The 16,472-nt window shown below is 37.2% G+C and overlaps 1 protein-coding gene across 3 annotated transcripts in view; it reads left to right on the top strand.

Annotated features, from left to right (window-relative positions):
* LOC112987100 (E3 ubiquitin-protein ligase RNF180) overlaps positions 1–13,918 on the top strand; it is a 61,098-nt gene extending 47,180 nt beyond the window's left edge. Inside the window, exons 6-8 of one of the 3 annotated variants that reach the window (XM_026106798.2) lie at positions 485–610; positions 10,578–10,726; positions 11,592–13,918. In XM_026106798.2, coding sequence (XP_025962583.2) covers positions 485–610; positions 10,578–10,726; positions 11,592–11,627 — 311 coding nt within the window. In that variant the 3' untranslated portion in view covers positions 11,628–13,918. Of the gene's footprint in view, positions 1–484; positions 611–10,577 lie in introns of all 3 variants that reach the window. The other 2 variants (XM_026106797.2, XM_026106799.2) reach the window with 2 other exon arrangements.
* Positions 13,919–16,472: the final 2,554 nt, after the last annotated feature.

The raw sequence follows: 16,472 nt of genomic DNA, 5'->3' as shown, positions 1-16,472 counted from the left end.
AGTAGTAATTCCTTTTAATCCACAGTATAAAAAAATCTATCCAGATAATTTTTCAGACTTTTCCATCTCTTTCCATTATTGCCAGCTGTTACTGACTGATGGTGTTAAAGCAAAAAATAGCATGAATGGAGAATTAATACCACAGTCACATTCATTGATTCATAGAGGTCTTCATTGTCTTGTAACTTAAATAGCCTGATTTATAATGTGCTTCATTCATGTACAGTTTGACATCATCTTTCCTAAATGCCTTAGTCTGGAGGTAGAGAATTAGAAGAGCATGTTTAAGACTTGTTCTTGCTGTATCTGGACATGTTTGTTTTTATGTGATTTTCAAAAACTTGAGGAGATCTAAAGGTATGTAATAATCAGAAAAAATATTACACGGTAGATGAGGTAATCTTATTTTGTAGAATTAACATAAGAAAATTATTGCTGTAATTGCAGCATTAATGCATATATTCTTTCCCATTAATTATTATAGAACTGAACAACTCTACCAAATCTTTTTTTCCTACGGAATATTTGAAATTAAAAGAAAGTTTTCAAAGATCAAATTCTGCAAAATGGCCTCTTCCAAGCTGCAAGAAAGCCTTCAGAGTTTTTGAAGGTAAGAAAATCATTTCTATATCATTTTGGAGATGAAGAATTTAATTTTCAGAATTAAATGGGTATTTTTTGTATTTTTCCCTAACCTCCACTCACTCTTGAGTACACTATTTGAAAATAAAAATTTGAATTTTTGAACATTTGAATAGCTAATGCATGCAATAAGGAATCAGAGATGGATGACTACTGGAGTAGAACAAAGTTAAAATTTCTCCTTATGTGACTTATACACAGTTCTCCAAATCTAAAGATAAGCTACAAATTGTATAAAGGCAATTTGGGTGTGTAACTCTTTTTATTCTTTAATCTTTAATTTTGTGCACATTATCAGGATAATTGTATGTGCAGTTTTTTGTTTGGAAAAGCTTATCGCGTCTAGTCTGCCTAGTGGAGTAAAGAAAATGACTCTGGAAAAAAAGTTATCAGTTGTAGGTGCGGTCAATAAAGAAATACACACCAAAAAAATCCAGAATATTTTATGAAAGAGGTCATATAAAATAGTTGGAATTATTTCATAGATATTATCCTGTATTCCTTGTTTTATACATCCGAAATGGAATGAGAGGGTTTTTTTCTTTAGTTTTCCTTTATTTTCTATTTATTACATGAAGGAAGTGTACTTCAATAGTTAAACATTGCCATGGTTATAAGTAATTGTTAACTGAAAAACATTTAAGCTAGAGGAGTGAAATGTACGATTCACTGTTTATGCAAGTTTCCCAGTTTTCAGTCTAATGAGGCCTTTCTTCACCAGGCCTCATCTATGTTTACGTATCTAGTAGCTTTCTGTAGTGTTGAGTCTTGCTAACAAATCTGTTTTTCCTGTTCATAAGAACAATATAGATTGCTTCTAAAAGCATGTGGAAAAAAATAGAACAGAACATCCTTCTCATACCCTCTTTGTCTACACAGGCCTTTTTACAGGTCAGATTTGATAAAATGTGGTCTGCTACTTATAAAACTGTGTCACACAACCTCATGATTTGATACTGAAAATAACAAGGAATGCTCTGAGCTATCAAAAATGAGCAGACTTGAGAACTTTGAGAACTGGCAGATGTTCTTTGGTACTGCTCAGAGGTGGAAGCTGTTGGCAGGAAAAACAAAAATGTTCCTTTTTCTCTAAGGCAGTTAATGTAGTTTAGATGTTGATGTTGAGCTTATTGTTTTATTGTAATCTATTACATTATATATATGACATGGTTCATGTATGTGTTATAATGTCATATGAATGATGCATTTCATATATGTGAAAAGCTATCATCTTGAGCTTCATAAAAGGTTCATACTGCTTAAGCAGTGTACTACGTCAAAATCAGGCAAGTGGTCCTACAGAAGTAATTCAGAGTGAGTGCTGGACTTAGGTATCTCAAAAGGATAGCCTGAAAATCCCTCACATGGTATAGGAACACGGCTAGAGACAGTCGGTAGGAAACCCTAAAGACAAAGCTGTCTGAAGCTTTGCCTTCTTAAATACGAGTGTCACTACCACAGCCCTTTCCTCTGGCTTTCAACTTGAATAAAAGTTACTGCAGGTTTCGTATCAGTTCAAAATGCAACCGGCTAATATATTCTCCCTGGATCACTTTCTTGGGCTTGCATCTAAATTGTGCTCAAAACCTCTTTAGGTTCCATATTTGGTATTCCTAACTTTGCCTATAATCCCTGCCTCAGGAGGTTGCTGGGCACACACAGGCAGAAGGCTTGAGCGTGTCTGGAGCAAAAGACTTCTGACACCATAACAGACGAACTCACAAAAATACACCTTAACATCACTGAGAGCAGGAGGGAAATTAGATTATTTTTTGTTTAATTAGGAAAGTAACAGCATAATCTGTAAATGGGTCAGTGTTTGTGCAATCTATAGAAGAAATATTTTTAGGGAGGAATTTGAATGAAGAGAATGTGAGTGGGATAAACCTGGGATGGAGTTGCAGAAAGCAAAAAATGCAGCATGGGAAGAAAAAAGAGCTGAAAGGGGTAAGTCACACTAGTGAAGTGACTGGAGTGAAAAGGGATATGATTACAGTGCTTAGAAAGGGACAGAAAAATGCAGAGTTTTGACTATGAGGATAACTGCTTCTTCATAACAAAGTGCTGCATTGTCAAAAAACAAACGTGGCCCTGCTGGAAAAGCATGTTCTTTTGTCCTGTACATATCTAACAGGTGTAGTCGTCACAGAAAATTTGGCTGCTATTTTCAAACTTCGTATGGTTCAACTTTTCCCATATGACAAAACCATTTTCAGAATATGTTATGTGGTTTTAGGGTTCTGGACATAAAAATGGTAAACCTTGAGTGTAGGCAAGCTGGAAGTTCTAGTGTAGATCCTGGGGCAAAAGGAGTTCGGAAGTTGAGGGCTGTAGAAAAAAATGAGATTTTGATCTCTGAGACAAGAGGTTTGTGCAGCTGATACCTGAGGTAGGGGAGTAGGGAGGCTTTGGGGTAGGAGAGGGAGAAACTAAAACTCCGGCTCTGAGAAGGATGGTGACTGGTTTGAGCAGCCTTAGCTTTGGGAAGGAACTGGATGCCTCTGGTACTTGAGTTTGGTGGAGGGTTTCAGACCAAGCTAGGGATTAGGATACAAGACTGGGAATCAGTGTGACATATGTTTGCAGGCATTCATACAGGATGACTGCCATCCTCTCAAAAATCTCGCTAGTAATGTATGCCCTTTTCTGTTGTTGGAAGTATAGGACTCATAGTTCATTTTAACTAGCAAATCTTGCAATTTAGCTATTATATTAGCATAACCAGAATATGTTACAGCTTGCACACATACTGGAGAAGGCTGGTAGGCAAGCATGAAGTTTGGGATAATACCTCCTCTGTGAAAACAGTGTAGAAACACTGTGTCCTTGAAACAAGTACAGGACAAACAATGGTAAACTTCATGTGGGAAGCAGTGAAGCAGACCCTTCAGCAAATAAAGGCCTCTTTCAGCAGAGCACATACAAATAAAACCAGACCAAGACAAAAGATGGAATATATGATGGAAAGTACAACGGAAAAGAACATCTAGCAAACCACAATGGATTGTCATTGGAATCCCACAGCAGTCCATGTAGTTCAGCATACTCACATGTGGTTAGGAAAAGAGATGCACAATGAGCTGCTAAAGTTTACTAATGATACTGAATTATTCAGCTCGCTGATGATAGTAACAACGAACTTGACAGCTAAGAGTTATCTTTATTGGCGATTTAGAGGAGGCAACGAGTCCTCTCTCACCAGGTTTGCAGATGACAAAAAACTAGAAGGATCAGTTGATAGACTCCTGTGCAGGCTTGCTATTCAGAGAGACTTAGACAGGCTGGAGAAATGGGCTGATGGGAACCTCGTGAAATTCAGCAAGAACAAATGCTGTCTTGCACATGCAAAGGAGCAGGCCTTGGCAATGACACAGGCTGGGCACTGCCTGGGGAGCAGCTCTCTGGAAGGGACCTGGGCATCCTGATGGAGAGCAAGCTGAGCACAAGCCAGCACTGTGCCCTGACAGCGAAGGCAGCCATCATCATCTTGGGCTGCATGAACTGGAGCACGGCCAGTAGACTGAGGGAAGCTATGATCCCTCACTCCTGAGCACTCAGCAGACCATATATAGAATACTGCATCCAATTTTGGGCCCCAGTGCAGAAAAGACATTGCTAAACTGGAGCAAGGTTAGCAGAGGGACACCAGGATGCTCAGGGCCTGAAGCAACTTGCCCCGTGAGGAGAGGCTGAGGGAACTGGGCTTGTTCGGTCTGGGGAAGGGAAGGCTTTGCGGCAGGCCTCAGAGCAGCCTTCCCAGACCTACGAGGAGGCATTCAAGAGGACAGAGCCAGTTGTTCACAGTACTGCATGGCAGGAGGATGAGAGGCAACAGACTGCATGTAAGAAGAACTTTCTCACCACGCAGACAGTTAGGTGGGGGAGCATTTGCCCAGAGGCTGTGCAGGCTCCATAATATATAATATTCACAATGAGGAGCTGTAAATTAGCTATGACCACTTAAGAGGTCTGGGAAATGCTTTGGTTTCTGAAAACATGCAATGCACAGCCATAGTCAAAAAAGTAAATAGAATTATTAGGAACATAACAAAATGGAAGACGTTATGTCATTGTCTGGATTTTTGATTATCCCACATCTTCAGTTTTGCATATACTTTTGATTACATCATCTCAAAGAAAGATAAAGCAGGGTGAAGCATCTTTCTGTAATACAGAAGGGACAATCTGAGGGTATGGAAGCTTTTCTGTACAAAGGGAGTCTGCAACATTTTAGTTTGGAAAAGGGCTATTACAGGAGGCAGATACAAGTGGTCTGTGAAGTTATGAATAGCATAAAGGTGTTTCAGGAAAGATTGTTCAATAGCTCTCAGAAGCTCTCTACATTAGCAGTTAGTAGAGCCATAATAGGTAGGGCAAAACAATTGGTGCTGAGGACCAGATGTTCACTTGTGCATTCCAGGGGACAGAGGGACGACTTACTTCTGATTTCACAGGCCGAATGACCACTAGTGGTTGGAGCGCATTACTTGAGCTCCTGGAGCTCATCTTCTCATTTAGTTTCACCTGGAATGAGTCCAATTTATTTGCTCCACCACAGGACACAAAGTGCAGTAAGTGGGGGCAATATGAGATCTGGTTCAAAAGTATGCATCCTGATCCAAATGAAAATGTTAGTCTAGACACATCAAGGAACAGCCAATGAATATTGTCAATGAAGGCAATAGGCTGCATATATACAAAAGGAAATATTTTTTTTCACAAAGCACTTACTTACTTAAATTAAGAAACTCATTGCCATTGAATATTTTGGATGCCAAAAGTGTAAGGGGTTAAAGATGCAATTGGCCAAACTTACAGGAAGAAGGGCCTATCAGTGACTTTTTAGCAGTGTTCTGAGCACAGCTTCCAAGGGGGCCTAAACTGCTAGTTGCTGCACAGTAACATGTGGGAAGGTGTCAGTCTGTACTTGCCTTTTTTCTTACACTGTTTCAATAGATCTGTCTATCTGCTGCTGGCCATATCAAAACAAGCGATCAGGTCAAAATCACCTTGGTAGATCTGATACACTTACTTTTAGGTAACTTAATCTTACATGAGCACTTATAATGTAGGTGTAGCTTACATATTATTCATTCAGGCATATTTTTAAAGATGAATTTCCTATCTCTTATCTCACCTTCAGTCGTAGCAAAATTAGTCCCATCAATTTGTAAAATAGGGAGAATATTTTAAATTATTTGTAGTCTTATTTTGAATATCATTAGCACCTCAATAGGAGGCTGCAAAAACTTCATCAGGGACACATGCAACAGATATGCCTATTCATGATCTGGTGAAAATCCTTTTTGATTTGTACTCTTTTATCAGTATAAAAGCATAATTTGCACACAGCCTTCTGGGGTTTTTTTCAGTTACAGGTTTCCACTAAGTCTGCCAGACTCTGCTGGCACTGTGCATGTTTGTGCATGTGATTTGAGTGGAAATCCATGTTCAGAGTGGCAACACAGGCATGCATAAGAAAGTTATGTAAAGTATATATTTTAACAAATACATGCTTATAGAAATGATTTAGGGACTGTATTCCTGAAATGAGACAGGACTTCTTTTTTAAAAAAGGAACAAATACATTAGAAGTGATTTGGAGCTCCATCAGCTCTTCTGTTTCGTAAGTCAAAACCCCTACACCATGTTACTGAGCAGTTTTTGGAGAACTTCACAGCTCTCAGACTTTATTTGCTGTTGGCTAAAATGCTATGTATAGCCACAGGTTACTTCCACTCTAGCTGGAGAGAGAGACATCTGAAGGTATTTTTCATGTCAGAACGTATTAAAGACAGTAGTAGAGTATGGATCATAGAGTCTGCAGCAAGCGATCTGCATGATCAGACAGAGTGTCTAAATCTGCTACTCAGTTTCAGTAGTGTATATATATCCAAATGTCTTTTGGAATATACTTCAGGGTTAAAAAAAAAAGTTCTTTGTTAGCCCGTGTTAAGTTCCAGAATTCACTTTAGAGGCTAGTTGTAATACTGACATTTTCAACTAAAGCTTAATCAATTTATAGATGGTAAAAAGGAGACTATTATTTCAATAATTCAGCAATTCTTTCAAAAAGAATTAAAATCTGTTCCACATTACTGGCCATCAATTTTCAATTGCTTAACTCATGCTCAGAGAAGCCACAGGGATTACACTTGTTGTACAGTAAGCAGTTCCTGATTGCATTCGTATCATTACTACAGTGCCAGCAGTCTTTCTGGGGCTTTCTATACCAAGAGCAATTACAGAATAGATAGTTTGCTATATTGAAACTGCTGTTCTTGAATGTAGAATGATTACATTACAAAGTCTAATCTAAGATAAATTGAATGCAGATTTGCTTAAGGTAAATTACATAGAGATAGAAACCACAGATAATATTTGTCTAAATCCTCTAGAAGGCGAGGACTACCAATTCTTAAATAACGTAGCTAAATATTTACATAATTCTGGGACTGCAAGATGCTCCCAAACTGTTGATGCAAAAATAGCCAGTAGCATTTTGTTAAATTGTTCTATTTGCTACAAATATAGAAATAAATAAAAAGAAATCACAGATAGCAGTCTTGACTGAGACCCTCCAGAGAGGATAATATACACCAAAATTCATGTGTAAAAGGCAAAGATCATGTTACAACATAAGTGATAAAATTTAACATCATTTGCAATTTCAATTAAAAAAGAACACAATAACATAAATCCAGACTTATATGTGACAATAATATTTAACAAGTGTTACAAAAGAAATTAAGAGAAACTGAGGTTTGAAGTTGAGGTCGGTTTTTTAATGAGCTTTTTTCACATAAACTACATCTTCATAGCAGGATAAGGATACTTAAAGAAGAGTAACATTTTTCACTATTCAGTTACTGAATTACTGATGTTATTTTTGAGTAATCAAAGATACTGTTTTAAATTAATGTAATTGAAAACATAACATAAAAAAAGGACAGTCCATATCATACTTCTCTTTAAGCAGTTGATTAGCTCATGCACTTGCATAAAATTTGTAGTATTCCAACCTAAAGCTCTATAAAAGAAAATCCCTGCTTTTTTTTTCCCTAGAGTCACTGTAGCATTTTTAGCTGTAGGCAAATCTTAGCCCACTTGGAGTCACTGAAAACCATCACAAAATTTCACCACTCTCTTCTTTGGCATGAAGATTTCATGTATAGTCTCCAAAATAAGATAAATAGTAATAGAGAGATTCTGATAGACACACACCTGGAAACTTAATATCTGTACATGACAAACTGATGCATATTATCATTAGAAATAAAATTAATCTACATATGATATCATGATATCTAACCAGCACTGATTCTCCAATGAAAATCTGTGTCTCAGTAGTCTAGTCACATTGCTAAATCAGTCATTAAATGAACACATAAGAATCAACTGAATTATTTTATTAGGAGTCAAAAGGTCTCCAATAAATTATCTTAAAAAGGACACCAATGAGAGAAAGTTTTTGTTTGGAAAGCATGGAAAAAATTGTGCTATACAAGTTCTGGACAAAACATTAATTCAGAACACTCCATTGAGAAGGAAAAATAGTGCAATTCCACCAAAGTTGTTAATTAGGACACTTTATATATATATATGTATTTGTCAATTATCTTGAATAAAGTCTGAGAGTATTAAAATGAAAATTACTGGCATGTGAACACAATTTATACAGAATTATTTATGTTAGTCAAAAGCAGAAGACTGAGGAACTTCAGGAAGGCCTAGTTAAGCTAGCCTAGAAGGAGCACATTAGCAGATGCAACTGAGGAGTGTGCACTGATGCACACTGCTATGCAGTGATGCCCACTGAAGGGAGCACTTTTAACTGTTTCTCCCCCACCTTGAGGTTCCAAAATCCATTATATCAATTTAGGGGAAAAGTGTCTGGACAGTTCAGTGATAACCTGTTTCCCAAAATCAAAGAATGTATCATAAAGGTTGAATTTTACCTGAAAACAGAATGCTGTACATAAATCCAGAGCTGTATGAATGCGGTCCTTCCTTGTCCACCATCACAGGTAAGGTCAGGTTGTCTGCCTCTGCAGTGCAGCTCCCACCTCTTCCCCATGCCATAAGCCAGGGCCTAACACAGCTGGTCCATCAGAGGCTTCTTTACCCTCACGAGCAGCTTTTATTCAAGTACTGTGCATACATAGTGCTTCTCTTACTATATAGGGAAGTCTGGGGAGGACTGACCTTTTGGCAGAGTCCTGCATTCAAAGAAGCCATTCTTGGAGTCACACTGAGGCTGTAAAATACTGGAAAGTCTTTAAATCAGTTGCTTAGATTTGATCACACATCTCCAAAATGACAGAAATAGAGGGTTTTCATGGAGGCAGGTGACAAGAATGATTAGACATGGAAAAATCTTTCCTGAGAGAAGAAGTTGCAATAATCAGCGTTGTGTACAAATTAATAAACTTGCAAATCAGAGTAGTAGGGTATTGTTACCCAGTGATTTTTTTTCTTTGTAGTAAAAGTTCAAAAAATATTCAAAGACATTTGAAGAGAAAAAAATTAAATGGATGAAACACTTTTTCTGCACAACTAGCCCATGACCTGCCCAGGAGATCTTTGAGGCTAAGAGCTTTATAGGATTCAAAGTAGGATTGCAGAGTCACAAAGATGAAAAGAATATAGTCACAAGAGTAGTCTTTTAAAAAACAAGAGTAACAGGACACATAAATCTACAGTTTTAGTGCAAAAGCAAGTCTATTGCTTTGGAGATTAAAATCAATTTTCCCCTAGATCAGATTATTGTGTAATTGTTCAAAAAAGCATTCTTTGCACCTCTCCATATCATTTGCTACTTGCTATTAAAAAGAGACTGGTGGATGGAATGGACCGGTGCTCTGGCCCACTATGCCAGTCCCTATGTTCTTTCATTGAAGTTGTTCTCTCTGCTTCTGTCTTGCCAGAAGGGTTATCCTAAATGCTTACAAAAATAATGTAGCTAAAAAGAAAATTATACAAGAATTTGCAGTTTAATTCAATTTTAAAATAGAAACATAAAATCAAATGAGCCATTTATTTAAAAGGCTTATTATTTAGGAAAGGGGTTTCTTAGTGGCATGGTGGGTGATGAATCTTTTTCTGGATTCCTCAGCATTAGATCCACCAAACCAGTTTCAAAACAGAAGAGTTTAAAAGTAGAAGAGTGTGTATCTAGATTTATTATTTTAAGTATTTTGAGGTTTATTTTTCACACTAGATTTTTACATTTACTTGAAAGCCTGTTTGCAGTGTCCCAAGTTATATTTAGAGAATTATCAGCATACAAACAGTAATTTGAAAATGAGTTTTAACCTGGTATGTGTATATAGAGACATGCTCTGCCATCAATCAGTGCAAGTTCAAGGAAATAGATCTTGGTCAGAAGAGTGTTTTGAGAAAAAATCAAATACAAAATTCAGTTAATTCAATAGGATTTCAAATATTTTTGCACTGTTGACCTATGTGTTCATTAGGTATTTGTGTATGCATAGGGAGGTGGCTCGACTGCTGAAGAATTCAGATGAGTAGGCTCAGGGAATCCAGAGATTAATGACTCAAGAAATTAATTACAGTATATGGAGCCTTTTACTTTCAAATGACTGAATCAAATTCAGTGGAAGTTGGCACCAAAAGAGACATGTTCATAGATCTGGATGACATAAGCATATTATTTTACTATAGTAGAGAGTACCAAATCCAAACAAAAATATTATTTGCCAGACTTGGAAGAAAAGTTTCATTTTAGATCGTTAAAAGTCAAATCCCCAGAGAGCTTCTTGTCCAATAAAGTGAGGAAACCCAGCAGTGAGGTGTAAGATTGCCTGCTTCCATTTGTTCTGTAAATAACTGGGGGGGGGGGGAGGTTAACTTCTTATTTTGTACTCAGTGTAGTTGCTTTTATAAGGATCTGTATATCCTCTTCTGTTTTCCAGCAGGTTTTCAAAGACGCTCAGCTACTGTAACAAGGAGGCATTTCCCACATGCTGCTCACAGGATGGACTACATGGACTTCGAGGATGATAGCCGTGGATGGCGGTTTGATATGGATATGGCGATAATCTACATTTATTCTGTCAACTGGGTAATAGGATTTATTGTGTTCTGTTTTCTTTGTTATTTCTTTTTCCCTTTTTAGTTTGTATTAATTACAGTTTAAGAAAACAGCAGTCATGTGAACCATGATAATAACAATCTAAAGAGGCACAATGTTTGACATTGCATTTTTTATCATTAAGAATTGTAATAGACTGCATCAAGCATGCTGTAAGGCTATTTGCTTGATAGTTCTGCTATATGTGACAAAGTACTTGACTTTGGTTCCAAATATAATGTAAGATCCAGATCATACTTAACTCAGTGGGAGTTTTGCCGTGATTCAGATGGGAGCAGGACTTTACCTCTAATGTATAAAATAATTACTCTGTAGAAATATACAGTACTGTTTGTTCTTAGGGAAGTTCTGTCCATTACAACAGAACATGATCCATAGGGTCATTTGGGGGGTTGACTATTGGCACACTTTGCAACCTTAAGCCAAGTCATCTCACTTATGGGTGATTCAATTCCTCATATATAAAAAAACGACGATGCTCCCCATTTATAGTCGGATCTTTTGGGGACAGTAGACTACAAGCACTGAAGTGCTGCACTGTGCATTATATAGACATTTATCAGAGCTCTTTCAATCACATAATCCAAATTTGGGGAAATTTTGACAATTGATAGACCTGTCAGCATTCTGCTGTGGGGATGTGCTCTACTCAGTGCCTGATACTCTGAGCCTGCTAACCAAGAAGAGAAATGATCCCGCACAGTTTGCTAACAGTTCACCTTTTCAGCAAATGGCAATCAGAATGAATCAACTAACAACTCCAAGTTCTGCACATTAAAGGGACCCTTTTAGCACAGATTTCCAGAGTAGCACTATACCTTTTTTACCTATCCAGATGACTGCATATGGATCTAGGAAGACACAGAACTAAAGGAGGGCAAGCAGCAGGCCTGCTGGCTGTGATGCCATGAGACACTAACCCCAGTAAATACAGGAGAAAGAAGTGTTCTTCGGTTTTAATTCAGCCTATGCATGGCTGTGTGGAATTCATATGTTTTTTCCATTACTGTAACAATTTGAGGATACCCCTGAGTGTGGGCTCACCAGTACTATGTGTCTCCAAGGAAACCATGTAAGAGGACACTGTTTATTTGCACCTTTCATGTAAACAGATTCTAAAGCACTTTATAGTTTGTGTATGTAAAGATCACAGAGTTACAGTACCAAACTGCAGCCGGTTCAGCATTTGGTCCATACTTGCTGCTTTACACAGTATTTTTCAAATGAAAGTGAAAGAACTTCTTTAAATGACAGGAGGGATATCAGAAACTTGCAGAAATCAAGTGCCAAAGACTGGTACAACATAGTTAAAGAGCTTACTTTTCAGGAAAGTACAAGGAAGGGGCATAATTCTACACAGAGCAATGCAGTTTAATCTTGAAAAGCATGTGCATATATGTATGTAGTTCCTCTGGTGTTAGGATTTGTGTGGGAGACCTGTGGTTTTTCAGTAGGTGGTGTACTCCCCTGTTCAAGCAGAGAACAAAGAGAAATGTGTTATGGAAGCTGCCATCTGCCAAATGTGATGGAATGGAATGAAATCAGAGGTTTTATCGGTGTGCTTAACATTAAGCATGTGCTTATGCTTCTTTGTTGAAGCAGGGCCAGCAAGCTCAGTCTCTTATAGGCTATGAAGTGATCAGGACCAGAGACTTTTATTTAATCTGAAAAACAGCAGTAAATCCACTACTTAGTTTTCCTTACAGGCTGCAAAAAATAATTGCTGTATCTGTTTGAGAATATATGTGCAGAATTAAAAATTACCAGTCTAGCTATGCTAATTGAAATAAATGCTTTTCACCATCATTTCTTTAATGTACACAAACTTAAAGGAAATGTAGTAATTTAAATTCACCATCACGGTGTAGTCATGGTCATGAGAGAAATGATTTTTATGTAATTACAGTATATCCAGTTACTTCACATATAAGAGATTGGCTGTGTTACTGGTGGCATTAGGCATGATATTTTATAAGTTTAAGGGTGTAATAAAGCTTATGGCAGATTTCCTCTTATATTGATATAAACAAGTCTTTAAAAAGCTAGTTTTTTATTGTCATAGTTTCATGTTTTGCTACATCCAGATGTGTAGGTCCATACGCTCAAAAATTATCAAAAATTTTAAACATTTTTCTCATCTATGCCAGGACTGGGATTCTAGCTGCATTTTTTTGTTTGTCTCTCTTTAGTCTTATTAGCTTACTGTTCCTATCTCAGCAAAGAGAGGGACTGATTCACCTGTTCAGCCAAATTGCTTCTATCTTTTGATCTTATAAAAATATTAAAATAAGATGTATTTTAAAAAATTACTTTAACTTAACTGACATACTGATAGTCTGAAACTCTGATAATAATTTAAAATAATTTAATTTAGGATATCTGATAAAGTAATATCCTTAAGTTAATATTCCAAAATATATTGACACATAAGAAACATAATATAGATATCACTAATTGTATATGAATAGAATTACTTATATCATTTTTAATAGCATGTTACCATGGATTTATTCTGAAAAAGACAAGAAGGAGAGTCAAAAATCCAATGTAATATTGGCCCCTTTTGTACATTTACAGTAAAAATTGATAACTGAGGATGGCTACATTTTCCTAAATTTAGTCTGGATAACAATTTTGTATGGCATTTCTAACTGCACAGCTGTATCTTTCTCTGAGACATAAACAGTAAACTGTTTCTTGGGCTATACTGTTTTACTTTATATTGGTTATTATTAATTCCAAGGGGCAATTAGTTTAAAAAGATTGCAAAGGCACACAAATAAGACAGTTGCAACATTTTTCTTAAGGAGAGAGATCCTCCTTAAGAAAAAAAAATAGAAAGTGTAGAGAGATTCTACTTTTTTCCTTTATTGCTCTTTCCAAATAAATACTTTTGTAAAAATACAGTAAGAATTTGAAGGCTCAAATTTGATTTTCTTTGAATTCTGCCAACGAAATGCTGTTGATATCTGTGGGAGCAAGAGTAGGTCCTTTGTAAACAGTTTTCTGGTTAAGAAGTTAATCCTGCTCTGCAATCTTGTCTTTCTTATCTACAGTGGTACTAAAATGTTTCCAGTAAAATTTGGGTTGTTTGTAATATTTTGCAGCCATTTCAATAGAATTTTCATGGTGGAATTAAATTTTAATATTTTTTTCAATCAACTTAATGTTTGTTATTCTGTTGTTTGGGGTGCAACTGGGATTTGCTGAATTTTTTATTACTATGGTTACCGCTTTTCATACTAGCAATCTTTTATTTGTTTCAGTAGTTTCCAGGGAACAGTCAGCTTTTGTTGTAAACCATCTTGGGGCAAAGTAGGGCACTTAACATATTCTATGAATGGAGAGTACTCGGTGCTGATGCTGTTAGTCCAGACAGATGAAACGCTGAAGGCAGCACAAACCCAGGAAGAGACCGAGAGGTTTGCCTCTGACAGGGAAAGGCACTTTGTGCACATTTGGAAGTGTGTGAGTTTCATGCCTAGTAGTGGATATATTCACAGCTATTCTACCTGCCAAAGGTCCAGTCATCTTGCTTCCCTCCCACACTTTTAAAAGAAAAAAAATCCTGAATGATAGCTGCACAGGGAACGGTTGTTACGAAACAGAGGAACGAAGGAAATGGATTCCTTCACAGCCAACGTACCTACCCACGAAAGCAAATGTGAACAGAAGGAAAACATATATCCAGACAAAATCCAAAGATCTTTCCAGAGTGACTTCTGAGCCCCTGTGTGGAAGTTCCCTAAAGAGATTTCCAGGAGCCAGAGCTTTGCCGGTGCTTGCAGGGCAGCAGAAGCGAAGGAACCACAGAGGTGTGCAAGGCAGCAGGTGAGCGAGGCCAGGCGAGCAGCCGCTGCAGGGCAGGTACTGGGCAGCCGCACTGGGGGCAGGGGCAGGTGCTGAGTTCTGTTCAGCCTGGCTAAGGAAAAGGAGGGTCAGCATTAACACCACGAAGCTACTTTACAGACCACTGTCCAGAAGACAACTGAATATTCCCTCAGCTTCAATCAAGGCGGTATGAAATGAGAACGGTAACAGAGGAGCAGCTTGGGAACCTATGCGTTGGTTTTACCCACAGAGCCAAAAGCCCTCGGGGCCCTTGCTCAGCCGGCCTGCTTTCCTGAGGGCTGTCAGGGGCCTGAGGTCTTTACACACCCATCTCCGGGGACAAGCGTGGTCCTTCATCCAGGCTTGTTTATGGTATTTGAAAAATGTTACTACTCAAAAAAGAAACAGGTCGGATTGTTTGAAATTTTGAATTTATCTATTAGCACTTGCTTTAATATTGCAGCAGCAGTCAGTATCCTTCATGTACTTAAGCAAATAGTTTTTGAGATTGAAAAATATTCTAAAATCCAGTACCACATCATATCCTAACTAGATATTCCTCTAGAGCCATCAACAGTGCTGCCATCACTCAACCACATTATAAAACATCCATCCTATTTCTGTATAGAATTTGGAAAGACTCCTTCAGCCTCATGCCCTCCATATGCCAATACTAATTTACAAGTGAAATAAAACCATTCTTCATGCTTCTCATGATTGAGGTTATGCAAGTGATATACATCACTATATGATGCCATATTAGTGATGGATTATTTAGGTTAGCAGTTTGGTTTTCGGATGAGAAAACTGCAGTTATTATGACTTTTTGCAAGATGTCTTTTAAATTAATAATAAATTATTTTATTTTCCATCAAATATTTTCTTCAGCTGAAATATTTCAGTGTTTCCAATAAGGCATTAAAATGTAATAAAGCAATCACTTAAATATATCGCATATGTAATCTTTTATCCTCAAACAAGAAGGTGAAGCAGAAAAAGTAAATGCCACCAATAAAAAGATCATGTTAAGTCATTTGATATTCATACAAGCATTAAAAGTTAATTTCATAAAATAGGTTTTACTCTGTCATAAAAAAATGAGTATTAAAATGCTAATCTTGTACTGTACTCCACTATTTCTCAGCGAGAGAATGGAATTCAGATTGAGCAGAAGGGAAATCTGCACGTAGCCACACTGTATTAGCTCTCCAAAATAAATGATGTTGGGTATTGACATAAAAATCTACATGATTGTCCTACTCAATGAACAAGTGAAAAATAATACTTTAAAAAATTGTATGTAATCCCAGTCTGCCCCAAAAATCCCTCTCTTGGGGATATCAGCTCTTCATATAATTAAGTTGCTATCCAAGAAATACTGTTTAGACTTACAGACAAGGTGTGAAAATAACTGAAACTCACAAAAGGCTCTCCTTAATCCATGAAGATTTTAAATCCTTTGGGATGTACTTGATTTCAGAATTCATTACCAGTCATAGCATGGCATCTGATAGTGCCTGAAAGACAAAACGTTCTAATTAGAAACATATGAGGTAAGAATGTGTTTGCCTTGCAGATGGCTCTAGCTAGCTAATGTATGCATTTCATCTGCCAGAAGTTAAACTGGTTCTACAATAATTTGAATCAGACTTTCTGGGAAGAATATGTTAATTTTCTTTTACATCTTATCAAGCAGACCATGTTTGCAGGGAACTAGTATGTTACAGACAATCTTTAGCCCTATCTGGCTTCCTCTTAAAGAAGTGGACCCTTAAAGTGGACCCCTCTTAAAGAAGTGGATCTTTTTTTTTAACAGTTTGTGAATTGAATGGCTATAGAAATTAATGATTAGTTGTGTTGTCTTAAAGAGCGCAGGTTTTTCTTG

This window comes from Dromaius novaehollandiae, chromosome Z, assembly GCF_036370855.1.
Source record: "Dromaius novaehollandiae isolate bDroNov1 chromosome Z, bDroNov1.hap1, whole genome shotgun sequence".
Lineage (NCBI taxonomy): Eukaryota > Metazoa > Chordata > Aves > Casuariiformes > Dromaiidae > Dromaius > Dromaius novaehollandiae.
This window is presented reverse-complemented; position numbering and strand designations above follow the sequence as displayed.